Genomic DNA, 13,210 nt, shown 5'->3' on the forward strand with positions numbered 1-13,210 from the left:
GGACCCTCTAGTATCAGAACAAACCCACCCTTAAGTTGCTGTGAATAGGCCTGAAAGACTGAGGGGGAAATCTGGGAGTATGCAGGGAAGACACGACCCATAAATTCCTTACTTCCAAATCCTGTTCTTATACTGCTCTCATTCAGATTCCCTGCTCATACATTCCTTCTCCTCTCCCCAAGAGAGACACCTAAGGGAAAAGCATCAAGGACAAAGGGTGAAAACCTGAAGCAACAGAGATGAAAAAAGGACTGATCTATGTATTTGTCCATGTGTGCTGTGGGGGGCTGGAACACAAGCACAACCATGGAACAAGCACATCAGCACTTTAAAGTCTGCTACAACTCTAAAAGGTTTTGAAAATATTGTGTGCAGGTAAATGCTCACACGAATAAGCTCACTTAAAATCAAGTACACCTCAAAGCCTACCAGCCACAATGCCCTCAAACTGATGGGAGACCAGGGAGGCCAAGGCACTCTAGAGTAACACTCAAACGAGGAACTAAGATCAAACATAAATTGTGAAATCTGATCTAAAAATCCCAACATGACAAACGTGCTTATAAACACTCAGACTGCTCTCTCTTACAGGGAAAAACATGATTCTATTGCTTTTACGCACCCTCCATCTGTCTCTATTCCTGTCTCTTGTGTTACAGTAACTCTAATCTTCCTGGGACTGGCACAGTGTCATAGCAGTTTATATACAGCACAGTGAAGTCCTAGCCCAGAAAGGAAATACCACACAACAGCAATAAGTCATTTGCTGTTAATAACTGGAAGAAAAGACATTTTTATCCTCTTTTTCACACGTATACACAACAATAACAGTTTAGCTCGATGCATTATGTTACACAGCATTACTGAAAGACTATATACAAACTGCTCTAAAAGTAAAAACAAAATACATCTGCATAAGAGATGAATTATTTTCCTAAAAATACCGAAACAATCTAAGACATTTTATATTTGCCACCTAAAATAAGGTTAAAAAAAAACCCAATCAAAGTGTATACCTGGTAAACCTGAAAAAAAATGTTTTAATTCCCTGAGTAAAGTTTTCATCCATTGAGAGCCAATGGATGTCTGGCAGAAGAGAGCACACTGCAAACTGAAATGCCACACTACCTTCACTGGGGCACAGAGCTGGGGTTGGAATCTATTGTTTTGCCCTCAACATCCTTGCTCTGAGATTCTGCTCACTTAACCTTGCAGTCTCACTCATTTTCTTTCTGAAGTCTGCAAATGCAACAGTGAGAATGAAGGAAGGATTTCTGTAAATCAAACCTTTTTCACTCAGTTATCTCCAATGTTTCTTCTCCTATTTTACACTGAACTGCCCAACAGTTTCACTATTACAGTACCAATACTATTGCTCAAAGAACATATAAAATTTTGCACATAGAAATGGCCTAAAATAATGAATTTCCTGGTTTTCTTTCTTTTTTCTTTTTTTAAGGAATGAACACTTTCCCTCCAGCTATCTTTGTGTTTTCTTTCTGTCTCCACTAACATTTCATTGATTTATTAGCCTGCAGTTCCACTGTTCTTTCACACTCTGGAGATACAGTCAACAACCTGACAAGGCACTGAGAAGAACAAAGAGAAAGGGAAAGGCACAACCACCAACAGGTGAAATATGGACATGGGGATAGAAGAAAACCAAACACATCATCACATGACACATATGTGTGTGTTCATTAGATTTTTTGTTCCAGCTCCAAGATGCCCTACCCACATTGCCTGAGCAACAGTTATAAATAGCTGATGAAGAGACTGTCCCTGCCCCAAATTGCTTACATTCTAGGCATCAAATGGCAGCCACAGCCAGACAAGCTCAGGAAGCAAGTTTCCATGTCAATTATAAAAGCTAAATGGATGATACCTGATCTAGATGATTTGCTGATTCCTTTTCAATGTATTTAATGTATATTTCTCTCAGAACTTCACATGGAATTATACTGCCCTTTTAAAGCCTTGGGGCAAACTATTCTGTAAAATCTGCATTTAATAAATGAAATGTTACAAAGATATCTAAACGACATAATACTTTTGCTCAACGGTCAAAGCACTGCAATTCGAGTAACTAGTCAAAAACTTTTGATACTTAAAATGTACATAATCATTTCCAGCATAGGTTTCTGCCAATATTACCCACTTACCCACAAGCAAAGTTTTGCCTATGTATTCCTGAGACAACATTGCACACTATTTCATAAATCAAACCTGCATACAACATGCAGGAACTCTTACTACAGGGAACTACTCACAGTGCTGGTGACTCCCAAGTATGACTATTAGTTGCCACTGGATAAAAGGTCATTTCAATGTAGTAATAAGGTTTAATGTAACATTTTCTATGTTAAAGGAGAAATCTACTTATAACAACATCGTCACTAGCTTTAGTTATCCTATAAACATTTCTGTGGACAACATCTTCATTACTAGATATGGTTTGCAAGACAGTGATTTACATTCCATGGCTAAAATTAAGTGGGTTTCCCCTATTTTCATTAATTTTTACACTTAAATTTGCTATTTTGAAAGCATAAAGTCATTGGAGTCTTCTGACAAAGGAGTGTGATTTTTCTCCATTATTCTTCCCTTTAATTTCTCCTGTGTTCTTTTGAAGATGAAGAATTCCTTCTTTGGGCCAAGCTGCTCAAATGACAAGATGCAAATGGCAGATACATTAATGCAATCAGAAACACACAAAAGTTACCAAGGTTAACAGTAACTTACATTACTAGAGGAATCAGGGATGCTAACAAAACACCAGGATCACAGGTGCTGTAGAGACCCAGGACAAATCCTGGTGCCTGTCTCAAAGCTGCCAATAAAAGCAAAGGCAGAAAACAGCTGATAGATACACAGAGGGGAGGAAGGACAGAAAGGGACTAGAGCATGAGAAACCTGGTCAGCATAGGAAGCAGCAGATTCAGCATATTTTGGGTTGGCCTTTCACAAGTAAAGTATTCTGCTCATTGTGACCTTAAGGAGAGTTTGAGAATGGCATTTAAAGAAAGACAATGAAAGCACGGAGCAGCTTCACAGCTCACACTCCTCTAATGTGAAAGATAGCACAGGAAGAACCAAAAGTGTACCTATCTGGAGAGTTTACTAAGCAAAAAAGCTGCATCACTGGCCTGTGACAGTAAATGACATTTAGATCAGGATCACAGGTGATCAGCAGCATGGGTTACATTGGAAAATACAAGATGAAAGGCATATTTTAGATGCAGGAGGGTAGCACTATCAAGGAAACAAAGAATGTGATCAGTAGTTTCATTAGCAAAATTATCTTTTCAGCACAGCAGGATTCAGATAACAGTTGGAAAAAACCCAGTGAAAACAGTAAAAAACATTGGATACTTCCTTTCTGTAACATATACTATGGGAGATGAAACAGTATGGAAAAAACCAAGAGGCACACAGAGGACATGAGAGACTAGGATGAACTTCTGCACACACTCAGTCTAATATGCACTACAGAAAAGTTTTAAAGGTGAAGGTTTATTTGGTTTTTCCCACGTTTAATTTTCAGCTTGTACACATACATAGAAATAAAGCAAATTTCTTAAATTATTTATGGATAATACATCACACCAATTCCAATTTCTATGAAAAATGGAACAATACAAGACACCGGGTAAGAAATATATTAATTCTTTTGTTAGGTACAGCATGAAAAAGTTAATCTGAATCCAGAATCTTAACAAAAGTGTACACATAACTCCTGTAAAGGGATTACTGAAAAGCATCACAGGTAGTCTTTCAGCCAAAAAAATAACTCACACCATCCAAAATGTTTAGAGACAGAACACACAAGCTGCACAGTGAGTTCAGTAATCATCATTCACAATGTAATGTTAATATTTACGCACAGTCCCTGGCACACCACCAAGATTTTCTAATTTTGCACATTCAGAAGATAAAAGGTGAGAGCATTAGGGAATAGCACATTGCAAACTTTTTATTTTGCAGAGAAAAGGACAATTACAGCAAATAATTTAACACCCCTTCCCCTCACCCACACCTGCAGACAAAGACTGAAGTCTTAGCAAAGCCTTAGGCTCTAAAACCATACATGGCATAGAGATGAATAGTTTTACAGGCAATAACTGTATTTTAAACGATAAAACCTCAGAATGGAGTGACACAATGAAACAGGAAGGCAGCATGTTTAAAGCAAGCAACCTGAAGCATGATTAAATTGCTGTCAGCACATAGTCAACATTGTCTGTTTTCCTGTGGTAGCCAAAAGACAACCTGAGGAAAGAGGAATTAACAGACAGTGAGCCCAACAAGGGGTAACTGCAGTATAGGATAACGGGTGCATCTCAGCACAGACTGCAAAGCTCTGGCATTATCACTCTCCAGGGTAAGAGGGAAACATGTTCATACTTGTGATATATCTCTCTGTTCATTTACTGGTCACGACTGCATTCAGTGGCCCTGCAGCCTCCCCAGATGGGACAGCACAGGGAAACACATGGCAGCAACAGAGAGGATAAACCTGGATGGCAGAACCAGAAGACCATCTCTCTTACAAGGGTATTGCTTCACCACTGTGGCACGTAAGTTCCTTGGATACACAGAATAGTAACTCCTAATGGACTCTGGCTCTCCTATCCTACAATTGCTCATCTTTTGGTGTCTCCATCCACCATGAACAGTGACAGGAAACCAGATGAATTTCTTCCACCAGACTGATGGCATGCTAAGCACACCGCATTTATGAACTTTCAGGTAGCACTAAAATACAAAGGAGGAAACTTATTCCTGAAGAGTAGATGCAAAACATCCCTTCCATATATTGCACTGCTCTAAAACACTGACCTGATCCAAACCTAGGGCAAAGTGGCCCAACTGTGCCAAGACCGAAGACAAAACAAGCATCTCTCAGTCTTTAGTCAAGACTTTCGGAGACTACAATTCCCTTCCCCTCCAACATCTCTAGAAATCACAACTCTTTTTTTAGCAGGATCAGAAGAGGCCACAGTGATAAACTCACTTGCATTCTTGGCTCTTATTTTGGTATGATGTGGCATTAAGAATGACATTTTCTCTCCTCTGTAACTCTAGATTTATCTCCAGCACCAATACACACACATTGAAGTACTTCCCAAAAGTGCTTAAGATATACAAAGTATCCTGTTAAGAGCTACATTTACATTTTGACAGAGAACAGCAATAGCCAAGAGAAAGGCTGCGTTTGTCAGCCTCGCTGTGTCATAGGCATGAGGACAGTGTTCTCACACCCACAGCCCCACACACAGAGCCACCAATAGTTCCATGTGTGTGCATTTGTCTGAATAGTTGACCTAGTAGTACAGGATCACAAAAACCTATTTAAAATAACAGTTCTGCATTTCTAGAATCCAGCAGTAAATAACAGAAACCAGAAGCACTGGTGGTGATAGTTGGCAGGTTTCTGCTGTTGATGGTTGGCTTTTTTTTAACTAGCTGATTAATTTTGGACTGTATTCATCTCCAGCATTGTGACTACACTTCATATAGCAATTTACTTCAAACCACAGTGTGCTTCTCCAGCCAAGTCTTTGTTTTGTAAATGTCATTGCACTTCAACATCATTAACCAGCCATCCCTATTCCAAGCTGATATTCCTAAATTCAGTATCAACAACACTACAACTGAGCCAAATGAAAACAGAGAATGTATTTGACTCCATACAGCTCTGAGTGCCAGTGAACTATATTAATCATCTCTGGGAAAGTTCAGGTCAGCTGATTACTGGGACTCACTACTGTTATCCATCCCAAGACCATTCCCATTCCCCATGGAACATGTCAGATGAAAACTTTGTGCTTATGGACTTTATGAATCAACTGGGCATTAACTTTCAAGCATTTTACTGACAACCAGGAATCATGGGCTTCATCCCTGCTACAGCCAGGTTCCCTCTCCACCTGATCATTCATGTCCTTTCCAGTTGCCTGCTTGGATTAGATAGTAACAGGGCAAAGCAGCATGTGTGCACACCAAGGTCAGGGCAACTCCAGCTCTTAGAAACAGCAGCAAGTCCCCATGTCTCCATTCCATATGAAGAAGGTGGTAAGCACAGCTTTGCCAAACCCCTTGGGGCAAGGAGTGAGCAAAACAGTGATACAAAGCTAGTCTTCCCTCCTGTAATTGGGAGAACATGGGAACATCTGGCTCTGCCACCTGACCCCCCCCAAGGTCAAAATAACTGGGAGAACATGGGAACATCTGGCCCTGCCACCTGACCCCCCCCAAGGTCAAACATACCCTGTTTCAGAGAAACAACACAAAATTATTGCTTTATGATCAACATGCTCTCATTCACGAAAGCTTTCTCTTGAGAGACTGAGTGAACTGCTGCAAAAACAAGAAGTGCAAAGAACAGTAATTCTTTTAAACTGCTTAGCTGAAATAAAGCTTTTCACTGTATCTCTGATAGATGCTAATTGTTGACTGAAAAGTGATGTAGATTTAAAAGTATCTTGTTCTGCCTCTCTGCGGAGACCATCAGCAGAACAAATAAATTACCACTGTTTGGATTCTCATTACCTCAAATTAGCCTCGGCATAAGATGACAGGAGCAGAGCCAAACTAGCTGTGGGTCCTTACACAGCACCTGTTAGCACTCCATAAAGGACAGAGAAAAGGGAGGGCAGGTTCTCTCTACTGTGTGCCCACAACAAAGCTTCCTTGTCAGACTATTGATACCTCTTCTGACAGCAACGTTCAGTCTGCACACTCACACCACTTTTAATCCACTAACAATGAATCAGTTGCCTTACTTGGAAGTGTCCCCAAGGAGTGCAGGGACTGCATGAGGGAATTGGGGGGGGGAAAAGAAGGATGACTGTGCCAAGTAACATCCAGTATCACCACAAAGGCATAAATCTAAACCAATACATTTGTTTACATGCAAGCCTAAAAAAAAAAAAAGATTGGGAGAAAGAAAACACTAAACTCAAAGGAGAATCTTCGGGTTATCAAAGCAGAAAGTTAGTTACAAGATCAAAGCATCTCATTTGATCATTCATATAAATAGTTGTGCAGGGTACTTCAGGCTGTAGTCACAGAACACACCTTTGGATGGAACAAACTGCCCTGCTCCAAAATGCATCCAAAACAAAGCCAGCTGTGAAGAGCCCCAGGATGACAAATGAGGATCATTACAACAGGCACATCCTCCTCTGTAACACTGCTCCTATCACAGCTTGGAATGCTTACACATCTCATGCACTTACTCCACCTTGCCTGTGACTCCATCTGGAGCAGAGTCACATCTGTACAGTGACTAATACCATGGTTATGACTTTTAGGCCACACCATGGACCAAAGCATTATGAGAAAGTGAATCCTGCAGCTTTCCATGAAACCCTCCCCCAGGGCCTGGTTACATTCAACATGCTAAACACCCAAAAGTTTTTTGACACTGTGATTTTACAGGAGCTGATTCTGATGATGTGCTTCCCAAGCAGCCAGCTGGCCTTTCATTCCTGCCTCTCTCCCTTCCTTCCCTCCTGCTACTGATGGGAAGGGCACTTTACAGCCTGCAGTTCATTCCAATGTGCCTCTTCCTACTCAAATCAGGTGTTATCAGCAACAGCATTCAAGACAGACATTCAAGCAAAACACATCCATGCAGCAGCCTGATTTATTAAGTGTTGGAGCAAAGACTGGCTTGCTAAGATTGAAAGTTTTAAATGGGAAAAAAACACTGGGATTGAACTGCAGTGCTAAGGTTGTCATATGCATGGATTGGGCACTAGCCCAAATACAACAATCCTGCCCACAGCTGTGGTATATTTAATCAAGTCCTACCAACTAATTATTTTGCACAGCTAAATACAGCACCTGTGGAAATTGTCTTATTTCAGCTGTGGGCAGAGCTACTTCAATAACTTTTTCGATTGCAAGAAGAAAAAACCAAAACAAAAGCTCTGCAATCCAAAATATCCACAGTTAACTGCAGTACCCAGGCAGTGTAGGGGGAATATTTAACCAAACTCGTATCAAAACTTGTACTCACACAAGAAAGCTCTTTCCTATTATTATTTGTGACATCTAATTGCAGGTCCTCAGAACTGTATTTGGACTTCTATGAAAGAATATAAACAGATGAGAACTCAAAAATCCCCAAAGCATTCTCTGTGTGTCCCCACACCTTGCAAAAGAGCTGATCTCTTTTCCCACTGAAATTTAATTCCCACCACTATGTTCTCTCAGAGCTGGACTCCTGCAAATCCATTTCTTATACCACAGTAGTCTTGAGAATGATTTCATCAGTATGGGTATAATATTGAACAGTATAGTCAGCTTTAAGTGCATAAAAAGCAGTTAAGATTTCTTTTCCCCAGCAGCAGGCAGCAAGGCTAACTACTGCTTTGCTTTGACTACACTAACAGTACTAGAAATGTGTAAATATAAAAGCAAATTGTGCATGAAAATAGTACAAGTAAACACCACTACATACAAATGAATAAAGTGCCTTTTTTTTTTAGCAGGTCTGAGTCAGTTCCCACTGCTGCAAGAAACATGAAATCTGAAAGGCACCTAAAAGCTTCTAAAATCAGGATATTTCTTTCCTCAGACTGTAAAATGTGCTGTTGGCACACTCACTTGATCATTCAGAACAGCAACAAACGAAAACAGATCAGGACAGTTAATTCAATGCAAAGATCTCCCCTCTCAGTAAATGTCTTGCACAGTAACAGTCTTAGCAACAATGTTTATCCAGCACAAGATAAAGAAAGGCTTTTCGCTGACACCTGGGACAAAACCAAAGAATAAAAGCAGCTCCCAACGCAAGAGAGCAAATTACATTTTTCACCTGTTCCCACCTAGCTCAGACAGAAGGCAGCCACAGCAAGTCACAACAAACAATTTACCCACTTCCAGAAAATGCTTGTAAATTTAAACTGTGTGAAATGTCTAACTACCTCTTTCATTCCATCAAAAGCCTTCATCAGCAATGGACAATAAAGCTGCTGGCTTGACCCAAAGGGGCTGTAGGTTAATCTATTCTGACCTTATCTTTACTCAAACATAATACTGAAAGATTGCTTGAATGAATAACCAACACTGAACAATGCCAACAGCCACCCTTTCACTGCAGTGCTCCTCTGAAGTGCCCCCAACCCAATTTTTTAATCATGGGGGATATTAAACATTTTCAAAAATAATTGTAAAACAAACTAAAATGTCACTTCTCACTCATTGGTACAAGACAAAGAATGGAGAAATAAAAGAGAAACACAAGCAGAAGAAAAATTTTCTCTTGCCCTTGCCTGTCTCTTTCAGACTTCCACCATCACTTACTGCCAATTTTAGATAATATGCTATCTCTTATTAACTGTCAATCACAGCTTTTATTTATAGTATTTTCACTCACATGGAAGAAAGTAGGCAAAAAAAGGTACTACTTGATAAAACTTGCTTTGTAACAATGGGCTTAATCATACAGGCATCAACACTTGGCATTTTAATAACTACTGGCTTGTTTTCAAAACCCATTCCATGAGGGTGCTCAGCACTAAACACAGCAAGTTAAAATTAAGCACATAATTAGGCCCACAGAAGTCAGTAAGCTGCATTCATCATTCACTGGCTCATTTAATCACTCAACTCTCATATGTTTAAAGTTCACAGCCCATGTTTAAATTTCCTTCTAGAGAAAACTCTCCAGTGCTCAACACTATAATGCACAATTCTACTCAAGTATTTTCCTCCCTGCAATAGTACAATAACCACCTGTATGAAGGAAATACATAGTCCTCTATCAGCCTGTTAGAGGAAGGTAGCTTTGAGAACAGCAAGAGTTATGGGAACAGACTTTCACAGCACAGGCTCCTTCATGCATTCACATCTGACTGTGTGGCCATAATTCTTGAAAACAGATCACTCTCCATGTGACCTACCAAATAGTGAAGCATTTTGATATGAAGCAAGAGCTGTGTTCTCATTTGACATAGAGTTAGAGCACTTATTCCTCAGCATCAACAAACAAATGCATTTTCATTTAATGTTCTATACCTGTAAATTGTTTGACAACACAAGAGAATGTCAAGAAGTACAACCATCAGGCACCAAAATGACATTTGAAAATGCCTTTAAAAAAACCCCATGCCAGCCCCAGGAACAAGGTCTAAGTTTAAATCCATTCCTAATTAGGAACACCAGTCAAGATTAAGTGCCATCACCTTTTTCCAAAAGCACAATCAGCAAAGAACAGGAAAGTAAACCATAAATAGTGACTACAGCATGAGATGCAAGAAAAATGAAACACAAAAGGTACGACCTTTTCCCCTGGATTGCAGAGGATACTGTTATCATCTACTCACAGGACTACAGCACCTTAAAGGTTCCTACCTTGAAAAGCTGTGATATGACCAACAATCATGTACTTCAGTTCAAAGTTCAGTGCCTGGATACTTTGAGTCCTCTCCCTTCGAACAGCTGCCTGGTAGCTTTCTTCCATTTTTCTGGTGCAACATGTTGGTGCTCTGTGTTGACAGATCTGTAAATCTGACTCTGAAAGAAAAGAAAAACCTTTTAACTTACACCATAAAAATAATGCTTCTTAGTGTCACAACCACCACGTTTTAATTTTGAAACAAAACACAACCCACCAGGAATGACATTGGGAAACTCAGTTGTTATCACAAGGACACAAATTTATGACTTTCATCTAAATTTGGGTAGCATCACATTATCAGATGACAGGATACTTCATACTGTAAAGAGCATTGGACACAAAAAACATCTGAATAGAGTCAAAGACAACAGAATCACTGAAAATGCACATTCAAAAGAGCAACATTTCCACTGTACACATTGTGCTAAGGGTAACAAAACTTGAGCATGTGAGTGAAAACCATGCCTCAAATTCAGATCCAGTACTCACCCATGCAGTGCCTCAAGGAATCACCCTATTCACTCACCTCTTACATTAGGGAAAGCCTCTCAGAATTCTTTGAACTCCTAAGCAGCTCACAAAAGAAATAAAAAATTGCAAAGGCACTGAAATCACTCCAACCTCACAACTACAGAGAAAGTTGAAAGTCAATTAAAAGTCTGATTTTTTGTAAAATGTTTTTGCTTCTTTTAAATCATTCCATCTTTGTCTGTGTTTCAGTAAGTTTAGTATCCTTGATTAGGAAACCTACATCAGAGCTGTGATGGACACTTAGGGTCTGTTTGTTTTACACCACAGCATTGGCAGGAGTCAGAAAGGAGCTGGTACACACTGCAGATGAATATATTCTGCTGCTTCACAACTGTATGTTTAAGAAGGGAAAGGAAAAAAACCAAGGGACTATTAGGAAAGCTAATCTAAAACCAAAGGCACACGTAAAAAATACCAGAGCCAAAACAGTCACACCGTATTAAAAAGCAGATATTTCCTCTCCAATTTCTCAGCAGAACAAGAACTCCCCAGCAGCAAGTCTAGTGCCAGTGGGTCAGTGCTTCCTTCTCTCCACCTCAAGGCAGAAACAGGCCCTCAGGAAAAAGGGGCTGCAGGTGTCCAATTCCACCCCATCCCTCAGGCTCTAGGGAAGGAGACAGCCTGTTCCAGGACAGCCAGTGCCAGGCAGGGAGTCAAGCTCCCTGTTCCCACCCCACCAATGGTTTTAGTGCCCCAACAACCACACTGCACTAACACTCAGACCTGGCCTTGCAGGTTAACACACAGCAAGGCCCACTCTGCTGACTAAGATGGAAACAAGAGGGAACAAGGATGCACACCGAAAAAATCTAAAATAAAAAAAATAAAATCAAGAGACACCAGAATGACCAGGCTTTGCTCAGAGCCAGCTCCAGGTCAGCAGCTCACTGAGACCAAACCCACAGGGAGCAGCTTCAATATATCTCCCTTGACGAGGTGGGGGGGGGGAAACAAAAAACACCAAGCTAGCTGGAACATCTCACTGGACTTGAAAAATGTGGCTTCCAGTTTATAGCAACTCTCATTTGAACGTGCAGCTAATTTATGTCAAAAAGGTCAACATAAAAGTGAAGTACATTTCTGTATCAGTTCACAATCAAAGCTGTCACAGACTGAGCTGACTCAGGATACCATTTTGGGGGCAGATTTTTTTCACACTTCAATCTAATCTCAAATAAGAAACAAGTCTCCCCACTGAAATGTGAAGTCCCAAACTGCTGAAAGCCCTGGAGACGAGACCACCACACTGGCACCAGCCAGCAGCTGCCAAGAGCAGCAGTGGGAGAGCTGCGTGCTGTCACTGGCTGGGCACACTCGTCTGCTCCAGTCTGCCAGGGAAGCTGTCCCAGGTTGAAATTAGCTTCTTGGCCAGGCTCATTTGAACTTGGACTGGTTCCCTGATCCAGTTCTCCCCATGAACACGTTTGTTCTGTCACAAGGAAGGACCACTTTTCTGAGCTGGCACCACAAAGCATGTGTGGAATTACAGTAGAGATGGCTGAGCAGCTCAGTGTGCAAAGAGGGGTCTGAGCAGAGGGGCTGTACATGGTACTCAGCATCTGCAGTGCTGGGCTGCTGATACTCAGAGCAGTTCTCCTTACAGCAGCACTCTGAATTTTTGTTTGAAAGGCTTTTACAAAACTAAGACCTGTATTAAAAAGGTTTGAAATACCAAGTGCTGCGTGCTAACTACATGCTGGCCCTGGCAAGGAAGCTCTCCATGGCTCTCAGTGCTGTGCCTGGCACTCCCCTTTGAACCAAGGCACCACAGGAACCTGCATCTCCTCCAGAAAGCTTTAAGAATACAGATATCTCAGCTGGAACTGCACTCCTGGGATTCCCCACCCTGCTATCTCCTCTGATGAATACTCTGGGAGCCTGAAGATTAGGTTTTGCTGGTTCAGAGCCAAAATGACAGAGAAGGCCCTCTTAAATAGAAACAGCACTAAGCTCCTGACAGTTAAGGAGCCTGATGTAAAACACTGAGCATTGAAAGACCAGCAAAAAGCCCCACGCCCCAACAGTACTGTCAGGTCAGTGCTGTCATGCACACAGCTTGGCAATTTCACTTGCTTCAGTAATAGCCTGAGGGTATCACTTTTAATACAATTATAGAAACCTAATAAAAGTTTTCAGTACCATACATGCCTGGGTGCTGAGATTAAATTAGATCTCATTAGTAACATCTTAATGTCTTTAATAACTCTGATACTAATTTTAGTTTATCTCATCTCTTTCATCTTAATGCAAAATACCCTCACTGAAAGG

The 13,210-nt window shown here is 40.8% G+C and overlaps 1 protein-coding gene across 1 annotated transcript in view; it reads right to left on the reverse strand.

Moving 5' to 3' along the window:
• The window catches only part of LOC103809930 (glypican-5-like), a gene marked incomplete at both ends in the record, with an annotated part of 209,586 nt that extends 199,059 nt beyond the window's left edge, over nt 1-10,527 (reverse strand). The window contains one exon of the mRNA XM_009082804.1: nt 10,366-10,527. Coding sequence (XP_009081052.1) covers nt 10,366-10,527 — 162 coding nt within the window. The remainder of the gene's footprint in view (nt 1-10,365) is intronic.
• Nucleotides 10,528-13,210: the final 2,683 nt, after the last annotated feature.

The sequence above is a fragment of the Acanthisitta chloris genome, unplaced genomic scaffold, assembly GCF_000695815.1.
Source record: "Acanthisitta chloris isolate BGI_N310 unplaced genomic scaffold, ASM69581v1 scaffold99, whole genome shotgun sequence".
Lineage (NCBI taxonomy): Eukaryota > Metazoa > Chordata > Aves > Passeriformes > Acanthisittidae > Acanthisitta > Acanthisitta chloris.